Raw genomic sequence first — 25,290 nt, forward strand, 5'->3', positions numbered from 1 at the left:
ATAGTCCATGAATCCAGATCATGCTTCAATGTTAACTTTAATGATCTCTTTAGCATAACTGATATGTGGAGCTGTTAGGCTGGTGCAGTGACCCTTCTGATAAGAGGGTAATGAAGCTCAATATGGCACTCCTGAAAAGGCTAAGAAGGCTACTGGAAGAAGTATGGGATTTTCACTCTGAAACAAATGAAGCAGAAAATGAAAGCTGACATGCTTGCACCAATTTCAATATTTAATGGCACATTTCATAAGTCATTTTGCCTGCTGCTGTCTCTAAAATCGAGCACCCTGACAGTGTTTACATTAGGGCACCAATGTGCCTTGTACATGAAGGCACTGCGAGTCCAAAATACTGTTTACTACTGTCAGACTTAAAGATGTAGATGAGCTTTTAGTCCTAATAGTCAAAGCAATTTCTCTGAATGAATGTTTCCCCCTAATATTTATCACCCACAAAAAAAGATATAACACAACACCCAATGTTGCCTAAAATGACTGTCTTTGACTCAAATCCCCAGCAGTTACAAGGAGATCCACAATGACATTTTATCATTTAAATTAAATTAAATTAGGTCAGACTAGATTGAAATGAGCCAGCAGGCACTAAATGTATCCCTCAACCTTCAAACGACCATATTAGCACATGGCACCATGCTGCGTTGCCCCCTCTCGGTTCAGTAATACAGACAAAGAGTGGTCAAAAACATAAGCACATTCCCTTAACGGACCACTGCCTAGAGAGTAAGCTGATGAACTGCGATGACACAGTGAAGATGTCAATCAATTCATCACACTGTAGCAGGCGCAGAGACCAAAGCAAAGCCTGACCAATCAAAATCCATTTCTTGTGTGTGACAGTGTTAAACTTAATATACCATAGAGCATTGAAATGCATTTACACACACTAAAACTCATGTTGCAATGTAACTGAATTAAAGTTGCCGTGAAGGTTATTTTGTCAGATTTTTGCAGGTTATTGTAGTCATCCTATAAAATGGAGACATTTTTAAGAGATGGGACACCAAAAACCACGACCGTGCGGAAAATGGGAACAACTCAGAGGACATTTACTGAATGTGTGCTTGAGTACATTAAGGACACCATACTTTTACAACCCAGTTCCACAAATGAACTCGCAAATGCAAGCAACCATATTCCGCTATGATGATGACATGCAAACACACTCACTTAAAAAAGGTTTTTTCAATGTCACATTTATTTCACCTTGCAAAGTGAAGAGTGTATTAGTGCAGGTGTAACCTTTGTTTGTGTAGACTATGCAATGCTAGAGATCAAGAGGTGCAGGTAAAATGTATTACTTACTCTTCTCTGATGACAGCCACCCTCCATTTACTGACAGAGGAAATAAATGACTATCATACAATAAATTGACCCCAAACATTAATCTGGAACATTCTCTTCATACCATTCACCTTGATTGTTTGGAAATGCTTTCCTCACCAGAGGCTTTTTTTTAAGGATATAATAATGGCAAATTCAACATCAATGGAGACAGTAGTGCTTTGAGCCTATATTTCTAAGTATAAGAAATAGTGGTGGGCCGTTATCTGCGTTAACGTGCTGGGTTAACGGGAGACTCTTATCGGACACTGAACCGAGCTCTCTTCTGCGAAGTTCTCCTCGAAGTCCCTCCTGCACCTTAACGAACAAATACAAAACGCAGTTTGAACAAACAAAAAGATGTGAAAGAGCCCAATTCAGTACTCGCGGTGCTCTGGTGTTCAGGGCTCAAGCAGAGAGAGGCGTCTCAAAACGCTTGAACACCCAATTTGCTTATTTTTGCTTTTGTCCCAAGAAATATATACAAAATATGTCAAAATATCCACCTTGGAAATTATGCTCGAAAAAAAACTGTCAGTTATTTCTTAAGTGAATGTAAACAGTTGAGGAAAAAAATGGGATGTGTATTATATTGGATGTGTTCATCGTCTCTTAAAGTGACCTCGCCTAATTTAGCTACTGGCTGCTGTAATGTTAATCCAAGAAAATGAAAATGAAAAATCACTCACTGCTCTTGACTGAATTACTTTGTAGTTTTAACAGTTAAACTAAAAATTATTCAGACACCAGTTATAATTTTTGATATAGCAAAACTGTAATAATGTGAGAAATGTTGAAGGTGTCGGAATAAATGTAAGTTTGATTGTATATTTCATTTTTATATTGAAGACAATTCAGTGCTATTTTACATTTTATTATTTGGTTTCTGTACTTTGACACATACAAACTTGAAAAAAACTTAAACATTTTGTAAATATTGTGTGTTCCTGTAGCTCAATTGGTAGAGCATTGCACTATCACGCGCAAGGTTGGGGGTTCAATTCCCCAGGAACACACGATAGGTAAAAATTGATAGCCTGAATACAATGTAAGTCGCTTTGGATAAAAGCGTCTGTTAAATGCATACATTTTTAATTTAATTTTGTAAATTTTAAATAGCACAAATAAAGAAAAATAAACGAACATACAAATTAAACAATTTCAAACAAGGCCCACTGGTAAAAACCTTCTTCAGGCCCTGCTCACGCTTGTTTCACACATACTCCGTCTGCAGTGCGTATGCAGTCCGTGTGCGTTACGTATGTGGTGCAGCACGGACTCGATGTGCTTTCACACAGGACGCGTTTGCAGTCCGCTACTCGTACGTTAACGATCGCTGCACTGCTGCAGACGCAACGGTCCTGGAATCCGTTAACACGGGTGCGTAAAAAAATATGCAACTAGGGATGCACGATAATATCGGCACAACATCGGTATCGGCCGATAAAAGCTTAAAATGACCATTATCGGTATCGGCCGATATGAATATTTCTGCCGATGAGCCAAACCGATATTCTCCAAGTGAAATAATTGACCTGTTTTTCAGATGTGAATGTCTGTCTACATTTGTAAAATAATAAATTTATGGTAGAATCAGTACAGAAGAGATACATGGATTTCTCTTCAGTAAAATTAAAGTTTAAATATATCAGTATATATTTGTAAATATATCAGTATATATTTGTATATATATCGATATCGGTATCGGCATCGGCCAAAATTATTTAGAAAATATCGGCATATCGAATATCGGCCAAAATCCAATATCGTGCATCCCTATATGCAACGCATACGCACTGCAAATAGAGTATGTGTGAAACAGGCGTAAGGTTGTTTGCACCTTGTGCAATGTGGAATTATTTTACAGCTTTTTCAAGCACTTTGTGATGCATTTTGGAAACAGGAGATGAGCCCCTTTTCTAATACACCACCTAGCTTGATAACCCCCTTCTCAAAGACTTACTATTTGTCAATTTTATTTGGGTAGCATACATATTCTGAATGCCTTCGGCAGAATTCGAATGAGCCATTTTAATCTAGATTAATTTCAAGATCACAGTGAGATTAATCTAGATAAAAAAAAAATTAATCTATGTCCACCACTAATAAGAAATGCAACCCGAATAATGCTTTTAAGTTGTTTTTTTTTTAATGAACAGCATTTTGTCACATTCTGTCATATAGTCACAGGAAATCAAAAGCCGAATTTAAAAAAGTGAATTTTTTAAAATTGGTTTTGAGTTACACAAAATATTTACAAACATTTCCAGTGTTGATGAAAAAAATACAAACACTTTAACAACATACAGATATTTAACAATTTATATTGAGAAAAAAAGCAAAACAATTATACTTGGCCATCAAATTAATGTTTGGACCATCTCTGGACAGTTCTTGTTCTGAGTTTTCTCTTGATTATGAGATGATCGCTCTCTTTATCAACATCATCATCATCACTGCCTCCAATGACCTGTAAAATGATTTAATTTAATACACATTCACCTGGCAGCATTGCTGCATCAATTTTTAGTCCTGAACAAAATACATTTTAAACTGTATCGCCGTACCACAATAAAACAAACACACACATCTCAAAATAAATAATGTATCACTGATTTATTTTACTCACATTCGACAAGGCTTTAGAACTTCAATTATTTCTAAAATATATTTCATAAATACATATTTATGGACTTTTTTTTTCCTCCAAAGTGTGACGATCTATTTCCTAGGTGTTCAGGTTACTCAAACAACAGATACCAATCAAATGTAATAGCTTACAGCTTAATTTACTCTGCATATTATGTTGGGATTGGAAACAAGTATTAAAAGTAACACTGAAATTAAAACAATCTTAAAAGCAGATTGACTATTAACCTTGTCTTTTTGAGGCTTTAAATGTTATGTAAATAGTTGTCATGGTTACATTATCCTCTAACATATGATATGCTTTTCAATCATGCTTCTGATTCACTCTTATGTGTCTAACGCACAGGAAACACTACTTACAGGATGAGAGGGTATGTCCAGCGGGGAAGAAACCTGAGTCTTGAAGAGTTTTCGTTTGGATTTCTTGGGTTTGTTGTTTTCAGAAGGATTCAGCGGTTCGGGAGATTTAACATTCACCATGCTCATGATCTTTTTGGCTGAGGAGGGAGTTAAAAGTTGGGTCATGCTGAGATACAGTATGAAAGACTTTTGGCAGAGAGCTCCAATAAATGCCATTGACTGTGTATAAAATTAAGAGGCAGAGCTGACCTTTGCTCCCAAAGAGGGTTGGAGAGCTCTGGATAAAGTCACCAATCTTCTGCAGGGCTCCGTCTTTTTTACCTTTCAGGCTGGCAGGAGAGTCTTTCTGCTTTAATTGACTTCTCTTTTTCCCCTGCACGGTGGGAGTCTGGTAAGGTGCAAAAATACAAAATTCAATTAGCTCAGTGTATTGTCGAATAAACATTACAGAGAAAGATGTGAGGTGTCACAGGTGTATTAATAAACAAAGTCACCTCAAGAGATTGTATGTTTTCCTTATTGTTCACCTTCAGCCGTAGTTTTTTTCGATTTTCTGACTCCACAGAGTTCTAGAATAGCAAACACATATAACAAAAGTTAGCATTATATGCATGTACGTTTACTGTGTGGAGACGAGCTGATATCGCGTTTGGTCTCATTCTGTATCACGTATCTTGTCGTTGTCTGCCCTTGTTTGGCCATTTGTTGTGGAGAAAATAATGAAAGTGTGTTCAATTGCCAGCAGCAGCAGCAAATCTAAATAATTCAAATTGTGTACAGACTATAGAAATTTCCCTGACATTTCCAGATGTAAAAATGCACACTTTTGAAATTTCCTGACCTAGAAACTGGATTATTTTAAATAGTTTAGAAACCACAACAAAATGTTAGGATATAGTGTCTGTTTACCTCCATCTCTGGGCTCTTTCTCTTTCTGGCTGTACGTCGGAGTTTTATTGTGACAGACTCTGCTTCTCCTGGTTTCCTGACATTCACTCGGTCAGGTTTAAGTGGTGTAAAGCTGATTTCTACCTCTGGTTTGGGGAAGCGCTCTTCTTGGAGACTCTTTGTGGACAGGATGGAGGAGTTGAGTACTGCCAACTGCTATGAGTGACAACCAACACATATTATATAACTACAGCAACCAATTATCATACAGACCAGAGTTATTTCCATCTTTGTACTGCTTTAAGGCTTCTTATTAGCTCTATACATTAACATCACTCTACTGACCTCTTGTGTTGGACTGAAAGGGTCGCCTTTTTTCTCTGTCTTCACATTTGATGTCTGTTTGGAACTGCCAACTTTCTGGGTATCAGATTTATGAGAAGCAGCCAAATCTTTTCCCCTTTGCAAGTTCACAGTGGTATCCTTCTTCTCAGCCAGCTGCTGCTTTAATATTCCCTGTGATCAGAATGCAGGGAAGTGAACAAGAAAAAAAAAATATTTAATTGTATTAAAATGTTTTAACATTATATTAACACCATAAAATAATATTACTAATGTAAAACATTTTAAAATCCTTTAGTTTCATCTCATTCGCAATGGCCTTATAATTCTACATCTTAACCACTAATAGGCTGTTACACTGATTAGGATGATCTATGAGGCTATATTTAGTTATTGTTTAGGCTATATTAGGTTTTGGGCAATAACATTTCTCAACTTGCTAAATAAAAATGTTTATTCCATTTAGTGTCAGTTCTAAAATACAAAATCTGGGTAGTGCAAATTGACAATTTTTGGTGGATTTTTAGCAAATACTGTATAAGAAGTATAATGAATTAATGATTGTCAAATGAATTAAGAGGTTTGCACATTCTACATTTCTGCAGTGATATTAATGTCATTCCTCATGTTGGCAGGTCACTTGGACCACCCAAAGATATTAACTTGGAAACCTGCAGTGTAAATAAATTACTACTCAAGAGCTAAATCTTGCCCTAAAGCCAGTGAAAAAGAAAATAATGAGGCAGCGAGAGAGAGATGGAAAGACTGATCCTATTAAAAGCTGCAGCCTGTCCTGTTGGTTACCCTCTAGGCGCCTTGCTACCTGAGCCACTTTCCATAAGGCTGCTCCACCCAGCCCCTTTCCCTGATATATCTACTTGCTCCTCATTAGGTTGCTGAAACATCAAAATAAATCATTTTCTACTGCTCAGGGTTTCTGCAGGATTTTTAAGCTCAAATGTAAGACTTTAAGACCTTTTTTAAAGTAATGAATGAAATTCATGAATTTAATGAACACATAAAATTAATACCATATGAGCGTAACAGGGCAATAGGACCATATAAAGTACCATAAAATTACTGTAAAAAGCATAATTTACAGTTCAGATACAAGTTTTATAAAATAATAAACTTTACATTTCAGCCTTTAAAGTCAAAAATATTATTATATTAAACAATTATCAATAAATTATTATATCATTTAAATTAGATAAATTCGGTTTGTGTGATATTGATAAAAAACTAAAATTACAAATGCATTAATATTATTTTGATATTTTAAAAATAAAATATTGAAAACTGATGTTTGATATTATAAAACAAAAAATGAAAAGATACCTTAAATGTGAAATTAAAACTGACAGTGGACAGCAGTAAGTCACTGTTAATATGGGAGTCATTATGATTGAACCAAATCATTTAAAACAGTTGATTCCTTCGGGAACAAAACATTCTGTTGCTCAAAGACGCAAAACAGCACTGTGGCTGTGTTTGAAATGATTTTACTTTGTTGGAGAAATGGAGCAAAAACAGGAAATATTGTGTCTAAAATGTAAGTCTCCTAATATTAACTACTTGATTATTGAACTTTTGTATAAAATAATTCTAAATGCATTTTAATAGACTGATTAATGCATGCAGTGAAAGAACGGACTCTAATCTTAACGTTAGCCTTTTGAAGTTTAATCTTCACATTGAGCCATATTGCAATTCAGGTCTTTCCGTCCCTAAATTTAAGACCTTTTTAGGGCTGGGACAACGCGTTGAGGTCATCGATGACGTCGACGCAAAAAAGACATCGATGCAAAATATGCGCATCGATTCGTCGACCTGTTTTTATGTCTCTAAAAAACGTTTGCAAAACGTTTACCTTATGTACGCTGAATATACGCGATGGCCGGATCAACATTCTGTCCAACGTTATATAACCAATCCAGGGATTTTTCTGCATTGATCTTTTTTTTTGGCGGCTGTCAAAGCCTTATTTGATCAGTGAGTGATGTAGAATAGAATGACTGCTGAAACCGTCAGTATTTCGGGAGAAGTGGATAAATTCACGTGTTGTAAACATAGAGGTTGTAAATCCAACAGATCCGATTGTCTGAACTGCGTCTACGGCACAAACTAACACGGCGGCGCCCATCGCGCATACAGCTAAACTAACGCGGTCGTTATAAAGGTGTTTAAACAACAATATACTTCCACTTGCATGTATTTGACAATCGGAATATCAGATATTTCATGCCATAACTAACACATTTGTGAATATTCTGAATAAAAAAGGAAAAATTATATAAAAGCAGATCATCATTCATTCAGCGCTGTTGCTGCTGCGGTGTGTCACGTGACAAGCAATGACACGTCACCATGAAAATGCCGCCCCCCCCGCTCACAATATAGTTCCCACTTCCCTAGTGTGTGCGCGCTGGCTTTAGCGGTGCATTCAAGGGCACTCGTAAAACTGATGTTTGTTGTGACTGCCAGAGTTGTATGCAGGGCGACCGCAGAGAAGTGAAATCTATATCATCTATTTCGTTGCTTTTTTCGATATTAATATCTTGAAAGTTCATATCTAGATATAGATACGATAACGATATCGTTCAGCCCTACTTAAAACCCTCAAGTTTACATTGGTTTCTGTATTCTTTCAATTGCTCTAAACAAGTTTTTTGGGTGACCTTTTTTATTGAATGCTAGACATCAAGTTGTTGTTATTTTCATCTGAAAGAAGAACTTTTTTTCAGTAAGCTAGGCCCTATGTGTTCAGTAAGCTTGTTTCAGTAAGCTATGTTTTCAAGGCTTCGAGGTTTTATTGAATGCTATCTCTATACAAGTGCAAAGTAAAGCATTCTTAGTCAGTCTTTTATTCTGTAATTTTAAGAGCAATAAACATATATTGCAATGTTAAGGAATTCATGTTTTTTTCATTCAGATATGTAAATCAACATGTATAAATTGTTAGTAGTCAATTAATGGGGAGATAATCGAAATCGAATCGGTCTGGGAAAATTAATCGTTAGATTAATCGATGCGTCGAAAAAAAAAAAAAAAAATGAATCGTTTAAAAAAAATAATCGTTTATCCCAGCCCTAGACCTTTTGGAATCATAATTAAGAGTTTCTTGTACAATTTAATACTTTTTAAGGCCTTCAATTTGATACAACTAAATGTAAGACTTTTTAAGATCCCACAGAAACCCTGCTGCTGGAAAAACCCATTCATGGAAAAGTCGGAAGGATCAAAGAGTTCCAACTTCTTACTTTTGTGTTTTCTGCAGGTCTGCAACCTCTTTGTTCTTCCTGCTGAGGTTCATCAGAGACACCAACACTTATTTTCTGATACATCTCCTGGAGTTTTGTATGATCTGAGAAGAACATACGTCTGAGGTTAGCTTCAGTTACAGGTAAACAGTGTGACCTGGTACAGAAATTTTGTTAGATGACACCAATACCAGTAAAATTTTAGTCTTCAGTATCACATAACACTTCAGAAATCATTCTTATATGCGGATTTGGTGCTCAAGCAACATTTCTTATTATCAGTGTTGACAAATGTGTGTCACATTAATAATTTTGAGTATATTCAATTCTGTTACTTTTTTTCTTAGATGAATAGAAAGTTTAAAAGAACAGCATTTATCCGAAAATGAAAATCTTTTGTACCATTATAAATGCATTTACTGTAACTTTATATCAATTTAATGCATCCTTGAGGAAAAGAAGTCTTATTTTCATCCAAATAAATTAATTAACAAATAAACAGAAAATAGTGGTCTATATTCAAAAATATATATCAGGTACTTTAAGTAAACAGTAAGTGAAGAACAAAGAAATAATTTAAAAGCAGTTTATTTATTTTGCTTGTAAATACTGCTGTTTGATTAGCATTACATTTAGAAATAGAAGGTGTTCATATAATACATATTATAATGCATAATAAAAGAATTGAAATAGAAGACTAAAAAGTCAATATTGTTGTTCAATTAATATTAACACAGTAGAATAATGACTAATAAATGAATACTGCTAATATTGGAAAAAGCATATTTTCATTCTTGTATGTACTTGGTATTGAAGTAACTTCATGCTTTGAATTCCCTAAACTGAATCTTGCTGACTTCTCACAGTATGTTGTCTAGCAGAGATTTATATAAATTACAATTAGAATAGACTCAGCCACCTTCAGTTACAGATTCAATCTCATTCGGTCTGGCCTCCAGCAATTCCTCCTTGCCTGTCTGTTTGAAGTCTTTATTTAAGTTCACACACGTCTTCTCAATCAGCTTTTGTTCTGCCAAAAGATCTGCAAACCAAATCAATCTTACTGAGCCCATAACGTAAGCCGATTTTGTTAACACCAACTGGTACTGCAGAAAAAATGTTTAAATGAAAAGACATATAGGTTACCCTGACAGGTAGTTTGGAAAGCCTGAATGTTTTCTTCTGTGGTATGGTTAGACTCCACCTGTGAGTGAAAAGATGTGGATTAATCCAGCATTTAAGACCTGATAACATCACAAACTGAACAAAGCTGAGAGAAATACAGCACTCACAGTCTGCGGTGGCTCAATATTTTGCTCTGTACAGCTTAAACTGTGTCCAGCCTGATCCCTCATCTCATTTGCTTCACATAGCTTCTGCTGAAACATTTTCTTTTCCTCAATTAAGATCAAAATCTGAAGGAATAAAACATCATTAAAAAAAAAAAAAACACACGTTCAAATCACTTTTACAACACTTACGAAAGATAAAGGCAGTAATTTTTCCAACCTGTTTCTCTAACTGTTCTTTTTGCATGTTAGCCTCCGATAACTGATCTCTGACATCAGATCGCTCTTTGTCCACCTTCTGCAAATCACAACTCACGGTCTTGATTTTATTAAGTCCATCGTTCACAAGTTCTCTCAACCTATAAAGAGACCAAAAGATCGGACCAGCTGTTCATCAAATCATTTTTCTCTGTCCCATGCTTAAGCAACAATAAATAAATAGTTGAAGAGAATGAGGCCATCCTTAAAAATATTTTGGTTTGCAGCAACAGTAATAATAAAAAAAAAAAAAAAAAAAAAAAAAAAAAAGGGTCGGTAGGTCGGTCTATATTTTTTTTTTTCAAGTTTCAATGTAAAAAAAAAAAAAAAAAAAAAAAATTGTGATGGTGATGACGTAGGTATGAATTTAAACAAATTAGCATATCCGTGCCTTCGGGCGCATCATTGCAAACCTAATTTTGATGCAGGCTTAATAGACCCGTATGACTTTGAACAGTGACCGTGAACATTTTGTTTACTGCAGCCGCAGCCATCATTACCAAACGCGAACCGTTGACTCTGACAGTGAATGAGACGAAGCGAACGCACATGGCCATAATGTGACATCCGTTAACCAATAGTGTAAACATATATGACGTCACTGTTTTTTTTTTATTAAAGAAGATAGCCTTCATTTGTATATAGGCCTAGGCAATTTCTATATTTACAATCCTTACTTAAATATAATAGTATTTTATTGATTTTGTATTAGTTGTTTGAAGAGTAAAAAAAATTAATTGGTCGGTCTTAACGCAAATTTACAATCGGCAAGTCGGTCAGACTAAAAGCAAAATAAATAAATAAATTGAGTCGGTCCTAAATTGACAGGGTCGGTCGGTTTATGGCAAACAAGAATATTTTTAGGATGGCCTGAGGAGTACAATTTAGTGCATCCAAAAAGACTTACTCAACAGAAAAGAGGATGTACTCCTCAACTTATCAAAAAGTTTGGATGAGAAATAAGAACTTACTTTGAAATCTCTTGGGCCTTAGTCTCTAGTTTTGCATCTTTATGAGCCAGAGCTTCCTCCATCGCAGTTATTCTCCTCTTGGCCTCATCTCTTGCCTTAGAGATCTCATTCTCTACAATCGTTCTCACTATGTTCAGAACTTCCTCGTGCTGGTTCAGTTTGCTCAGCATTTGAATGAGTTTTTCCTGCAAAGTTTTCCAGCAATCATCTCTGGAGTCTTGCTCTTGTTCTTCTATCCTCCCCTGCTGCTGATTCAGAGCAGTCAGTTCTTCCAGGAGCTCAGAGCTGCTTTTTATCTGGGCCACAACAAACTTTTCAGCTTCATAATGGCTCAGTAGTCTCTGGTGCTCTTGTGCCTGGGCATCACGCTCATATTTAAGCTGACTGTAGAGCTCCTCAAGCTGGCACATGTTTGCTCTGGTCTGACTGGCCTCCTGCTCCAGGTCATTGATCTGTCGGCTCTTCTCATGCAATAACTCCACCAGCTTCTCACATTCAGCCTCCTTTTTGTCATACGAGAGCTGACAGGCACCGAATTCCTGATGTAAATGATCTGCCTCTGTCATTAAGGATTCAACGGTTTTGGACTGACTGCTAGACTCTGCTTTGGCTGCATCAAGTTCTTCTGAAAGCTCATTGGCAATCTTTGTCTGAGTGTTCAATTCTGTCTGCAGAGTTTTGAGCTTTGAGCTCATCTCATTGACTGTCTGCTGAAGTTCATTTAGCTCACTGGCAAGAGTCTTGTTCTCATTTGTGACTTTGTTGACCTCTGCTCTCTCCATCACCACAATGGCTTCATGTGCATGAGTCAGCTCTGCCAGTCTATCAGAGAGATCACACACTTTTTTCTCAAGTGAACAACGCTCAAGTTTAAGTTCATTCAGCTGCTCCTCTTTCATTTTCAGTTTTTGCAAAAGCTGCTCAGTTTCCCAACTTGTCATTTCCTCCCCTCTAGGTTCACCATCTTCTTTCAGCATACACTTACAGTTGTTTCTGAAATGTAGGATTTCTTCTTTGATATTATTAATTAAGGCCCTCTGTACATCGGGAATGAAAGAAAAGAAAAACATTACAGTCATTACAGTCCAAATGTATAACTAAATAAATGAGTACCACCTCATAAAAGTAAACTATTTATGTTCCCTCGAACACAAAGAACAATTCAATAATTTTCAAAAGCTCCTTTGAATATAGTGATAGTTTATAGCAACAGACAGTTTCAATGTAGGGACTGAGAGCTCTCTGCCTAAATCTAAAATATCTTAAACTGTGTTCCGAAGATAAATGGAGGTCTTACTGGTTTGGAACCACATGAGATTGAGTTATTAATAATTAATAACTGCATTAATAATTTTTGGGTGAACTATCCCTTTAATAACACATTGTTAAAATGTTAAGTTGCAACTATTATTTAATGAGTTAACATGAACTATGACTTGTATATTTTTTTTTTTTACAAAGATCAATAACTTCTGTAGCAAATGTAGCTATTGTGAATGTTAAAGGTTAACTAATGAGATTGTAAAGAGATACCTATGGGTCTTTATAGTTCTTTTGCACTTTAATCTGTGCAAAACTTTTAACTTTATATATTTTTCTTTATGGTTTTATTTAAATGTTCAGTTATTTTTGTAATTAGAAAAAAAGTCATTTAACCTATTATATTATACTATATTTTGAGCACTTTTTAAAACTAAATTTCAATAGCATGATAATATCGTTTACGGTGATAAAAGCATGAGCAAGCAGGAAAATTTGATACATGCATATCCCTAATTAAGACACTAAAATAAACCTACTATGAGCTACTTTTATTGTGTTAAACTCTAGTTGGTTGTAAAGAGTTAAGACAAGATACCTAAATTCACCATTTTAAATTAAGTAAAAGACAGAATGTTCATTTTCAGTCAGTCATACTTGTAGATCACCACTCAGATTCAGATTATTCCATAAAAACAAACCCTAACTGAACTGGAATCTGTCAACATGCACTACCACTCAAATATCTGGGGTTAGTATGAAATGTTACTTTTGAAAGAAATGTAATTTTTATTCATCAAGGATGGATTAACTTGACCAAAAGTGGCAGTAAAAACATTTGTCTCACAAAACATTAATTCAAATAAATTATATGACTGAGATCTATTTATTAAACAATGTGGAAAACAACATGATTTCTACAAAAAAATATTAAGTAAAACAACGGTTGTAAATAATGTTTTTGAGCAAAATCTCACCATATTAAAATTATTTCTGAAGTATCAGTTGAAACACAAATCTGGAATAATGGCTGCTGAAAATTCAGCTTAGCAATCACAAGAGTAAAATACATTTGATTATACAATAAAATGGAGAATAGTTATTTAAAATTTTAAAGGGGGGGGGTGAAATGCTATTTCATGCATACTGAGTTTTTTACACTGTTAAAGAGTTGGATTCCCATGCTAAACATGGACAAAGTTTCAAAAATTAAGTTGTACGTTTGAAGGAGTATTTCTGTTCCAAAAATACTCCTTCCGGTTTGTCACAAGTTTCGGAAAGTTTTTTTCGAGTATGGCTCTGTGTGACGTTAGATGGAGCGGAATTTCCTTATATGGGTGCTAAGGGCGCGTCTGCCGGAAGAGCGCGCGTTCCCGAATAGCAGAGCAGAGAGAGGCTGTGCACAGACAATCACTCATCATAGCGAGAGCGTCGCGAAATGTCACAAAAGGAGTGTGTTTTTGGTTGCCAGGGCAAGACAACCCTGCACAGATTACCAAAAGAGAAACAGCATTAAGGGACCAGTGGATGGAGTTTATTTTTACAGAGCATCAACTGAGTTGTGCAAGTGTTTGTGTTTGTTCCCCTGCATTTCGAAGATGCTTGTTTTACAAACAAAGCCCAGGTTGACGCTGGATTTGCACATCGTTTATTTCTTAAGGATAATGCAATCCCAATGAAAAAGGGTCACGATGTGTGTTGGAACCGCAGGCGGTGAGTAAAACTGCTTCAAATATCTCTGTGTTATTAACTTAGCTATCGGCGTGTGAGCACATCAAGTAAACAACATGCGATGTTGTCATCAAACTGCACGAGTAAAACTGCTTCAAATATCTCTGTTGTTTACTTAGCTATCAGCGCGTAAGCACATCAAGTAAACAACATGCGATGTTGTTATCAAACTGCACTTTCCACATGTACAGCTTTAAAAAAAAAAAAAATAGACGACAAAGTGGAACTTAGTCATTTTCCAAAACCGCTAAGCAAATATATACAGTTTCAGTACATACCACATAAAGAAGCCTTTGCTGATGCTGCTCTTGTTAAATTTCAGCCTCTGGATCTTTGTCACAGCTTCCAGACGCGCTCAACACAAAATCCTACTGGCGCTCGTGATTCTTTAGCTCCGCCCACACATCACGCCTCTAGGCGCTCGTGTTTTTCCGGGAAAAATCGGTACAGACTATCTTTCTCTTATGAATATAATAAAACTAAAGACTTTTTGGAGTTATGAAGGATGCAGTACTACTCTATAGGTACTCAAGATTAACAGGATATTGAGTGAAAACGAGCATTTCACCCCCCCTTTAATAACATTTTACAATATCCCTGTTTTACTGCTTTTTTTTTATCATGAAAATAAAGCCTTGGTGAGCATAGGAAACTACTTTGAACAGTAGTGTATTATAAACTTACATCTTTAGTAGCTGCCTCTACATTTTGGTCCAAAGCAGTCTGTAATTTAGAGACCATGTCATCTTTCTCCTGGCAGATTGACATAAGTTCCTGACATCTCAGTTTCTGGTTTTCATAATTCTAAAAAAGACAAACAAACATCAACACAACACAATAGTCCATGTAAACAATCTATTAACAATAATCTTAGATGTTTAAAAGAAAACTTTAGTTCAAATTACTCTATTTGCTTGGTGAAGCTGGTCATTTGATTCCTGCATTTGAACACACATTGCTTCAAACTCTGAAATTAGAAAATATAATTAGACTTATGTCATAAAACACAGAGCTTTCCCGCCTTCATGGTAACAGAAACAAACCTTTAGTTTTAAGACTGAGATGTTGTTGGCTTTTGAACAGCTCCTCTCTCATCTCCTCCAGCTGTGTCCTAAGATGAATAATTGTTCTGGGTGATTCAGGGACTTTTGTCAAGCAATTTTGTACTGCCTCTGCATCCCCTTTTATCTTAGCTAAATCATCTCGCATTGCCTCGATCATACTGTCCAAAAGCTCGATCTTAGCCTCCTAGAATGATAGAGAAAAAAATACAAAATTTCCAGTGACATTTCAATGTCAAATGTGCGCCATGATACAGATACAGATTATAGAATTACCATATTTTCCAGACTATAAGTCACACTTTTTTTTCATAGTGTGGCTGGTCCTGCGACTTATTTATCAAAATTAATTTGACATGAACCGAGAGACAACATTACCGTCTACAGCCGTGAGAGGGCAGTCTATGCTGCTCATTGCTCCTGTAGCCTATACTGAGCAGCATAGAGCGCCCTCTCCCTGCTGTAGACGGTAATGTTTTCTCTTGGTTCTTGGTTCTAAATACCGTATTTTCCGGACTATAACTCGCACTTTTTTTTCATAGTTTGGCTGGTCCTGCGATTTATAGTCAGGTGCGACTTATTTATCAAAATTAATTTTAAATGAACCAAGAGAAAACATTACCGTCTACAGCCGAGAGAGGGCGCTCTATACTGCTCATTGCTCCTGTAGCCTACACTGAGCAGCATAGAGCGCCCCCTTGCGGCTGTAGAAGGTAATGTTTTCTCTTGGTTCTTGGTTCTAAATAAATGCAACAATGTGACATATGTTTTTTTCTTGACGTATTTTTGGACTGATGCGACTTATAGTCCAGTGCCACTTACATATGGTTTTTTTTCCTCGTCATGACGTATTTTTGGACTGATGCGACTTATACTTAGGTGCAACATATAGTCCGAAAAATACGGTAGCTATTTTTCCGTTGTGCCTACAAAATGCATCAATATTTATATAGATCAGTCTAAAGTCATAAAATCATTATGAATACAATAAAATTAAAATTGTCACTGAACCAAAAAAGCAGAAATAACAGCTATATTCACATAGGTTTTTACAGTGGACATAAATGCCTCCACCCCCCTCTGCAATTACCTTTGCCGCATTCTCATCACTGCTAACAGCGACAATTTCACCAACAGTTCTGTTGACCAGATTCTTCAGTATCTCAAGCCTCCTTTCTGCTCTTTCCTCAACAATTTCTTTCTCTCTTTGAAGACGTTCACTGAAACATTGAAAAAAAGCAACATACATTAATGCATCTTCAGAGAAATTCATAAAAATGAATTGCACCCACTGACTACGGTGCTAGTGTCAGATTCACTAAAAGAATTAAAAGAGTGTCACAAAAACGGTCCAAAACAAATCTGTGCTGAACACAGTTTAAATGAATAAATGTAATGTTTGACTTACTTGTAGTCTTTTTCCATGTTAGAAAACAGCTCCATAAACTCTGCAGTGACTTCCTCACGAATACGAGATTCCATAGTTAATTTTTCAGACTCTTCTTTGGACAGCTTCTCTTGGAGCTCTTCAATTTTCAACTGAAGCTGTGTCATATTAGCATATCATATAGTCTAAAATAACATTGAAAACTGAAACACGAGTATTGAAACTGAAAAAAAAACACCTTGAATACCTCACACAGCTCTTGACTTTCTGTAACCTCTAAGACAGTGTTGTCCTCCATGCTCTCAATGTCACTCTCCTCATCGTCATCCTCACCCATTTCTTCATCATCCTCATCCTCCTGCACATCCTCTAGGCTCATTTCCCAGCCCATGAGGGAGCTTCTCCTGGTCCAATCCTTCTTGTCAGCATTATTGATTATCATGGATACATCTCTGGCAGATCTCTTGAGTGCAAAGCTAGGAGCTGGTTTAGGGTTGAGGACCACCACCTATGAGGGCAAAAAGTAAAACAACAAAATGAATAAATAGCAAGAGAGTAAAAATGCAGTATAATTCAATGTCAAATTAAGGTTCCTGCAAACCTTCTGAGCCACTGCGGAGAACTTGAGGACATTCAGGGTTTCATCATATACTGAGGCACACTGGTTTATGTTGATGATCATGCAGGCTTTTCCACGGCCACAGAAAAAACCCTGCAAATAATGTGTGAGTTTGCTCTCTCTGAAGGGGATGTGCTGATGAAACCTGTGCAAAAAGACATATTAGTTGAGTTTCTAAGCCCAGGAAATTCAAAAGACTAATGAAACAGAATACAAATGCATCTAATGCAGCCTTCAAATTAGCTGTTTTAAAAGTAGCCATTTTCTCACTTGGTTTGTGTTTGGTTGAGCCTCAGAGCACTGATGCATTTCCCTAGCGTTAGCAAGGAAGTATTGATGTTTCCAGCTTCTTTTAAACGTTCTCCTCTGTTCTGAGTCTTTGCACATCGCTCAGATCCAGCCAAATCACATAATGACAGCCTTTAAAAAGAAGCTAATTAATGAATAAATCAATGATTCCATGTTAAAGCATTTTGCTATTGAGGTCACCTACTCGCTAATTGTCTGAACCCGGGGAACACCAACATCTTCAATACGCAAGATCCGAATGGAAAAAATACTGTGGCTATGGAGAAAATGTTATATCATTTCAAAACATAATACAATGATCAAGTTAAATATGAATACTATTGCAATTCAAAATGAAGCACCTTCTGCTAGAGACATTGTTGAGTTTGGTGGATGAAAAACTTTGATTTTTTCTTCCGATTTTCACAACTTTTAATGCTTCCTCTGCACTATTAACTTGAACCCATTTTAGATCTGGAGGAAAAACAAATTATTCAGACGAAATCAAATAATCAAAAACATCAAAAATGTACTTATAAAATTTATAAAATATTTAAACCCCTTAACTGTCACCCCGTCCCGAATACGGGACGCCTACGTTGACTATACTATATCAGACATCCCAAGTCTCCCGGAAGTTCCGGGAGTCTCCCGCATATTGAAAGCGGCTCCCTGAGACCCGCAAATTTGTTAAAATCTCCCGGAATCTAGACAGAGCGAGCAAAAGCGCGCATGCGAAACAGATACTGTGTTTCAAACCGTGTAGCGCGCACGGCAGAGAGGGAGAGGGAGCAAGAGACCTTGCGTGTGTGTGCTAATGTGCGTGTGTGCGAAAAGCATGTAAGACAGAGAGCATCCTGATTGGCCTGTTTCTGCAAATCAACCAATCAATTGTCAGTGTGGGCGGGCTTTTATCTCTTCTCCCGAACAAAATTAATCAGTTATGTCTATCTAGAAACAGGAGCACCATGGTAGAGGGAGAGTCCCACAAAAACAACACATTTTACGGCAGACTACACCAAAGTGTGTGTACCCCTGTCTTATAGATGTAAAACATAATGACAGTCTTGCTCAAGCATTGCCCATGGCGGGTTAAATGATTGCAAAAGGCATGTTGAGGTGAGTTGACAAGTTTCACTTCATCTGCATATTATTCAGGCTAGTTGCCAAGGCTACATGAAAACAACAAACTCTTTAGACCTGTTTAAAGTTGCAATGGAACATAAATAAAAGCAGTTTACATAAATTGTATAAGCAGATTATATAAATAGTAAAAGTAATCTACATATTTAAACATAATTAACGAATAATTACATAGGCTTATAGCTTATAGAAATTATATTTTATGCTATATCTGTTAGGGACCACAACATGTTAGGGAGCCTAAGCGCAGGGAACGGTGCTCCAATATATCTCAGTTTTCCCATTCATATAAGCATAGTCTCACTGAGAAGGTGACTACAGCTGAGATGTATTTCCTTCCTTTTGGGTTGGGGGGGGGGGGGGGGGATCTTCGGGATACCTCCCTGAAATGACTTTTTGCAGGTCGGGATGTCTGCTATATTACAATCAAATCTAATCTTGACAAACTACATATAGTTGGAAAGGTCTAAGACTCCCAAATATATATTTTACCAATATTTAAATAATAGGAAAAGTAATAGATTAATTTATGACAAGAGTGCACCCTCAGAAATCTACATTACAAAATGAGTTTTGACCTTTGTTTAAAAAAAAAAAAAGACTTCCTCGTTGCCTTTTTCTCTATCACATTTTGGAAATCATCAGAAGTTATATATCACTTGAAAAGATAAAATCTCCAAATTCATCCTTTTAAAACCCATTTTAAAATCAGACATTGCATTACCATGTAAATGGCACATCAAAATCATGTTACAAAATGTTTTCAGTCATGAATTATACAAATTTAGGTTTGTATCATGAACATTCAAGTCTATCTTCAAAAACGTGAGTGACAGTTAACAGGTTAAATGTAAACATTTATTTAATTATAATTATTTTCAAGCCAGAAAACTGTTAGTTACCTTTGACAAAAGCATTGCCTTTAACATCTTGGGCTAGCCGCAAAACATTCCTTCTGTGAGAGCCATTTGGAACAACATCAAGCAGATCGTGGATGTTTTCATTGTAGATTTCACAAAAGGAGACCCACACAGAGAATTTAACATAAGAGGTCTCATCCAAACAGACACTGTCCCCATTCGAGTCACTAGAGGTGGAGCCTGAAAATAAAAAAATAAGAAACATATCCAATGTATAGTGTTTGTCAGTGGTTAAAGCAAAACAAATAAAAACAAATAAAAATAATATTAATAATAATAATAATAATAATAATAAAAAATTCCTCAGCCTGAACTTTTTTTCGGGGGCAGGGGACGGTGCAGCATATGCAAAGCATACAAGACTGTGGCACCTTTAACATTTCAAAGGATACTATGGCAAAGTTAATCCTTTCCTTTTTTTTCTCATGAATATATATAAGACCTGAAAGATCAGGTCATATGGTATTTTAAAGTGTCTTAATATTGTGTTGGAGTTCCCTACAACAGGTTTAAATGCATCTAAGGTCAGAAAACATTGTCATTTTCCCAGAATATACATTTAATATTAGAGTCATTTGCCAATGATCCCAAAATGATTCATTCGCAGCAAGTTCTGAGCAAACCCCTCCCTTCCATAAGCCTACTCTGCTCTCATTGGTCAGCTTGCCAAGCCTGTTGTGGTTGTGAGTCCTTGAGCCAGTTTGCCAGCGCTACCATTGAAAAAGCACCTTTACATAAAACAATAATACAGTGTGCCAATCCATTCTTATAATAATGACAAAATACAAAAACACTTACGCAAGTGAATCAATAATGGTGGGTACGTTACATGCACACAACAAAAGGTTTGAATTGCATTTCTGTGGTATCTTTGAACACAGCGTCTTCACAGACTTATAGTGTAAAATGTTTGTTGGCAGGTCAGACTCTATTTTGCGGGCAGGCATGGATTATGCAAATGTGTTACCCAGTGACATACAATGGTAGCAGGCAAAAGATTCTAAAATATATTGACTCATTAAGGCGACTGATTCGACTCTCTCTTTTGAGAGACAATAGCTTTATTTATCATGCACTTTTTTGATTAACAACTTTGCAGATTGTTTTTAGTTAAGGATAGCTACGTTATAAACTGCAAAAGAGATATTTTTTCAAAAACCCATATGACCTGCTCTTGAAGAATGAAAGCAATATCAAACACTTCGAAACTAGGGGTGTGACAATAAACTTAGCTCACAAGATGAGACAAAAAACAGATACTTAGTTCACTAGAATGAGACAGTATTTTAATAGAATATTTAAGAGATTTTCAATAACTACATACTTGTTTTTAAATTACAAAAAGTAAACTATGTCGTTGTATTTTGAAATATTTTAACTAACCTAGGGCTGTAACTAATGATTAATTTGTTAATTAATTATTCTACTGATTATTCTGACAACAGAGTAATTTAATAATTTTTTGTAACACAAATAGACCCAAGTGAAAACCAGGCTTTAGTATGAATATTTTTTTATATAAACCAACGATGAGACAATAATAATTGGTTCAAATACAATATCAAAACCAAGTAATTATATGGTTTTATTGAATAACACTTTTAGAATACATAATGTAATATGCCTCTGTATAATATGGACATAAATACCTGCAGAGGGCGCCAATGGCCTGGAGAAGTTACACTTTACAGCGTGAATAAATGATCCATTAAATTGTAATATTTGGCCTTAAACTTTTATTTTGAAATCGCAAAATACAATAAATGGCATATTTAAAAATAGGTTGATGAATTCTCCTGTGTTGGAAAAAGTGTATAAATGATTTATGTTGCAAATCTAGTGAGATAATGCACACTGTTTTCCCAGATAAATGTTAAGAAACGCCCCTTTCACACATACAGTATTTACTGGTAAATTACCGGTAATTTATCATTAAGATATCACGTGTGAACAGGACCTTTTCAAAAATCCCCGTAAATTTGTTCTGGCAATTTCGTCATTCTTATAAGGGTTGACATGACTACACTGAGCTGTTTACAAAGCTCTACTGCTTTTTAATTTGTTTTTCTATGTAAATATGCACTAGATGTACATCTTTAACCATTGCACCTTGCAGCTTTTTCAACGAGTCACACTTCTCCATTCATCAGGGCTACACCGCTTGCACGTCTTTTTTTATAAGAGTAAAAAATTCTGATTGGCTAGTAATTTTAGTTTGGTTTGGTTGAGAGTGAAGCTGTGCTCCTCTCATACCATCGGTATGCAAACTCATGCACTCAAAAGTGATATCAAAACACAGATCTGTAACAGAGAACTGGATTGCTCATGTCATGAAAGTGAAGCCGCCGCACCGCCATATCGGTAATCCCAATGTGTGTAAACGTTCTATTGAATTAATAGGAAACGATATGATTTTAATGAGAAAACATAACATTACAAGTAACCTTTTCTAAATCTGAAGTATCTATATACATTCTTATAATGAAAACACCCTAGGCATGTAAACTGTTATTTTGTTTAATGTCTGGAATTTCCCCTTCTTATTAAAAAGCTAGTTTCAATACAGCAGTGAACATCATGGACATGATAAACATCAGACAGAAATGACCTCAACATATATAACAAATGACAAAGTGCTCATCCTGAAATCTGAAGAAAGATTTATGCTATGTATAGCTTTATTTGCCTTGTACAGTTACTCATTGTTTATATAATTTTGTTTTTATTCGTATAATTTTGTTTTTATTCATAATTCAGCGCTAAGTGCAAATGTTTCAACAATGATTTCATTAACAGGATTCATATGGAAGCAGGTAATGATTTAAACAGTGGTTAAATTAATTATTAATTTAGCTTACAACATTTTACATGGAAACATTAATACTAGTAAACATATCTGTGCGATCTTGGAGAGTCTGAAATAGATGTTTCTCAATCAGGACATTAAAAATATACACATCATAATTTATTCAGAGAAATAACTGACTTGGCTACTTACAGTACGGGTTTAAAGACTCTTTATTTCCAAGATAGTAAGTTAAGCTTTTCGTTGTAGTATAAAAGCAATATAGTAACTGAGGCTATTGTATTATTCATTGTAATATATTCATATCCATTTCTGATACCAATAGGTTCATGTTTAATAATTCCTGAAAAATTATGTTACGTACATAATATATATATATATATATATATTAACTGTGTTGGATCAGTTACCTGTGTCAGCAGTGCGCAACAGGCACACCCACGTAAACGGTTTAAATATATCGCTTATCCAGCACAAAAATACTATAAACCTTGCAGATAACATCTGAAGTAAAAATGAATTTACATACACATAACATAAAAAAATAATTCTGCTTGACTGATCGGTTCAAATCGGGGTATTTTAGGTCAGGAGTTTGCATGTGACTCAATGGTGCTCTCTGCCGGTAGGTAATAGTAAGATGGCGGATTAAACACTTCCAGTGGATTCACTGCCTGTTGGCAGTTTAGAACGCGATGAGCGATCCAGTCATATATAGATCAGTGTATCAACAAGTATTTATTTTTTTTGTTAAATGTAGGTTTTTTTTTTTTTTTTTTTACGCAGAAGATCTGGCATGGTGCCGGAGACCTTTAAGCCCTGGTTTATGCTCCTATTTATTGACAGAATGCTGAAAACTATTTTTTTCAAATGCAGAGTAAAAGACATAAAACATTCAATAATACTTACTTTCAAATGATGAACAGCTGGAGCTGGACATGCTAGACAGGGTTTTCTGGGGGTCAATCTGATAAACAAAGAAACAGTCAAGAGGCAAGTATTAGTATTTACTTTTCTGTGCTAAAAAAACTGTACAATAAAAAATATATATAATAAATAAATAAAAGGTAATATATATATAAAAATAATTCACATCTTTAAATCGGCGAAGAAGGTTTCTCTTATTTGTAGCTTCCTCATCCTGCTGCTCTTTGGTGAGTCTTATAAAGTCGACACATCTGTGAGGCTTGATGTTATTTTGAGAATAATTTCTGCCTTCTATGCTGTTAAAGATCACATTTAATGACCTGGGCAGAATTCCACCATCTGAATCAGGGCCTACAACATAAAATAGACTTAAATGTATGCATGTTTAGACAGCTGAGAGTAAAGTGACATCCGGAAAGTAACGTACAATCCCTGCCAGACCTGAAACTCGAACTCGCAACTTTCGGGTTACAAGTCTGACCCTCTAACCATTAGGCCATGACTGCCTCACAAACAGCTCATACAAAATTCTTACCAAAAAAAGTAAACGTCTTCCCAGCATTAGTAACTCCATATGTAAAGATCAAGGAATTCCCTCCATCCAAGACATCTTTCACAAGGCTTTTGGTTGTTCCATCAAATATATCTCTTTGTGTCGCTTCTGGACCGTAAACCTAAAACATGAATTCATCGAACATATTACAGCAGAAACATGCTTAATAACATCACTGAAGACTGTTTGCAATAAATGGCAATGCCAAAGGTGACTGTGGATGCCCTCATACCTGTGAGAACTGAAATCGTTGTGCCAGCTGTGACCCAAATCTCTCACTGTGTCTGGCTGTCAGAGATGCTCTAGGTGCCTTCAGAATCACGGAATCTGGAGGCTCAATTGAGATGCACTCCTGTTTGTAGAGAATACAATAACAACACTTTTTTTTATTGCATTAAGCACATTAAAAGTTCACCTCAAAATGAAAATTCATCATTCACTTTTCATCCTCATGTTGTTTCAAACCCATATCCACATAATATGGGTTTGAAAATTGTTTTTTTATAAAAATCTATGAAAATTGTCAGAATTTTGCTGGCACCTGTGATTCTCCTTCTGTTCTCTCTGCAGTAGTGAATGGGCGGACACGGAGAAAGACCTGCAGATGCTCTTTTTCCAGCAATACTGAATCCTGTTGAAAACAAATATGAAATACTACTTTACAGCCTTAATTCGAGGGCTTTAAAACATGAAATATGATTGATAAAAATAAGTAAAGTTACCCTTGATAATTTAGAAAACTCGACGAAAAGATCTTTCCTGAGGTCCTCAGCCGTTATAGAGCCAACTCTCCCGGGCTTATGACTTAAACACGATTCCATCATCAAGCCTATCAATACGTTTAGCTAAAAATGTTATCATGAGATAATGCAATTTATGTGGCTAAGAACAAACAACAACAAAAAAAACAAACAAACGTGAAACAACAATAACGCGTCGACTATTGAACGAGCTAACGTTTATTGCCTGAGATTGTTTCCAATTCAATAAAGCAACAGCTTTGGACACTATGTAAAAATATCAACAGTGTGTTTTCATTCTCGCCGATTTCACTTACTTTTCGCTCTATTGATATATAACTGTATCCGTTTACATCGAGAACATGCTTCTTTTCTGCCTGCCGTTCTTTCTGTTCAAATCGCCGTTCCCTCTGTTCAAATCGGACCAATCAGAGAGTTCGCTACGACGTAGCTTCGCACTCAAAGCGGAAGTAAATTGTACTGTAGTTCTAGTTGAC

The 25,290-nt window shown here is 35.9% G+C and overlaps 1 protein-coding gene across 4 annotated transcripts; it reads right to left on the bottom strand.

The window, feature by feature from the left end:
• Nucleotides 1-1,195: 1,195 nt before the first annotated feature.
• LOC127969224 (kinesin-like protein KIF20B) lies at nucleotides 1,196-25,234 on the bottom strand. Of its 4 annotated transcripts, XM_052571046.1 has the most exons (31): nucleotides 25,111-25,234; nucleotides 24,776-24,882; nucleotides 24,595-24,684; nucleotides 24,286-24,405; nucleotides 24,036-24,174; nucleotides 23,667-23,851; nucleotides 23,483-23,540; nucleotides 19,750-19,947; nucleotides 18,067-18,178; nucleotides 17,910-17,981; nucleotides 17,687-17,836; nucleotides 17,399-17,561; nucleotides 17,045-17,305; nucleotides 16,819-16,955; nucleotides 16,501-16,630; nucleotides 15,393-15,597; nucleotides 15,255-15,316; nucleotides 15,034-15,153; nucleotides 11,359-12,395; nucleotides 10,350-10,488; nucleotides 10,133-10,255; nucleotides 9,987-10,044; nucleotides 9,760-9,882; nucleotides 8,841-8,944; nucleotides 5,584-5,754; nucleotides 5,260-5,454; nucleotides 4,845-4,919; nucleotides 4,600-4,738; nucleotides 4,351-4,487; nucleotides 3,695-3,811; nucleotides 1,196-1,659 (listed from the first exon to the last, which is right to left on the bottom strand). In XM_052571046.1, the coding sequence occupies exons 2-30, from the start codon at nucleotides 24,875-24,877 to the stop codon at nucleotides 3,707-3,709; spliced, it is 4,710 nt and encodes a 1,569-aa protein (XP_052427006.1). In that variant the 5' UTR covers nucleotides 24,878-24,882; nucleotides 25,111-25,234; the 3' UTR covers nucleotides 1,196-1,659; nucleotides 3,695-3,706. The 4 variants fall into 4 exon arrangements, with proteins under 4 accessions (XP_052427006.1, XP_052427008.1, XP_052427005.1 ...); XM_052571048.1 differs by lacking the exon at nucleotides 1,196-1,659 and having other exon boundaries at nucleotides 3,469-3,811; nucleotides 5,260-5,451; XM_052571045.1 differs by lacking the exon at nucleotides 1,196-1,659 and having other exon boundaries at nucleotides 3,469-3,811.
• Nucleotides 25,235-25,290: the final 56 nt, after the last annotated feature.

This window comes from Carassius gibelio, chromosome B12, assembly GCF_023724105.1.
Source record: "Carassius gibelio isolate Cgi1373 ecotype wild population from Czech Republic chromosome B12, carGib1.2-hapl.c, whole genome shotgun sequence".
Classification (NCBI taxonomy): domain Eukaryota; kingdom Metazoa; phylum Chordata; class Actinopteri; order Cypriniformes; family Cyprinidae; genus Carassius; species Carassius gibelio.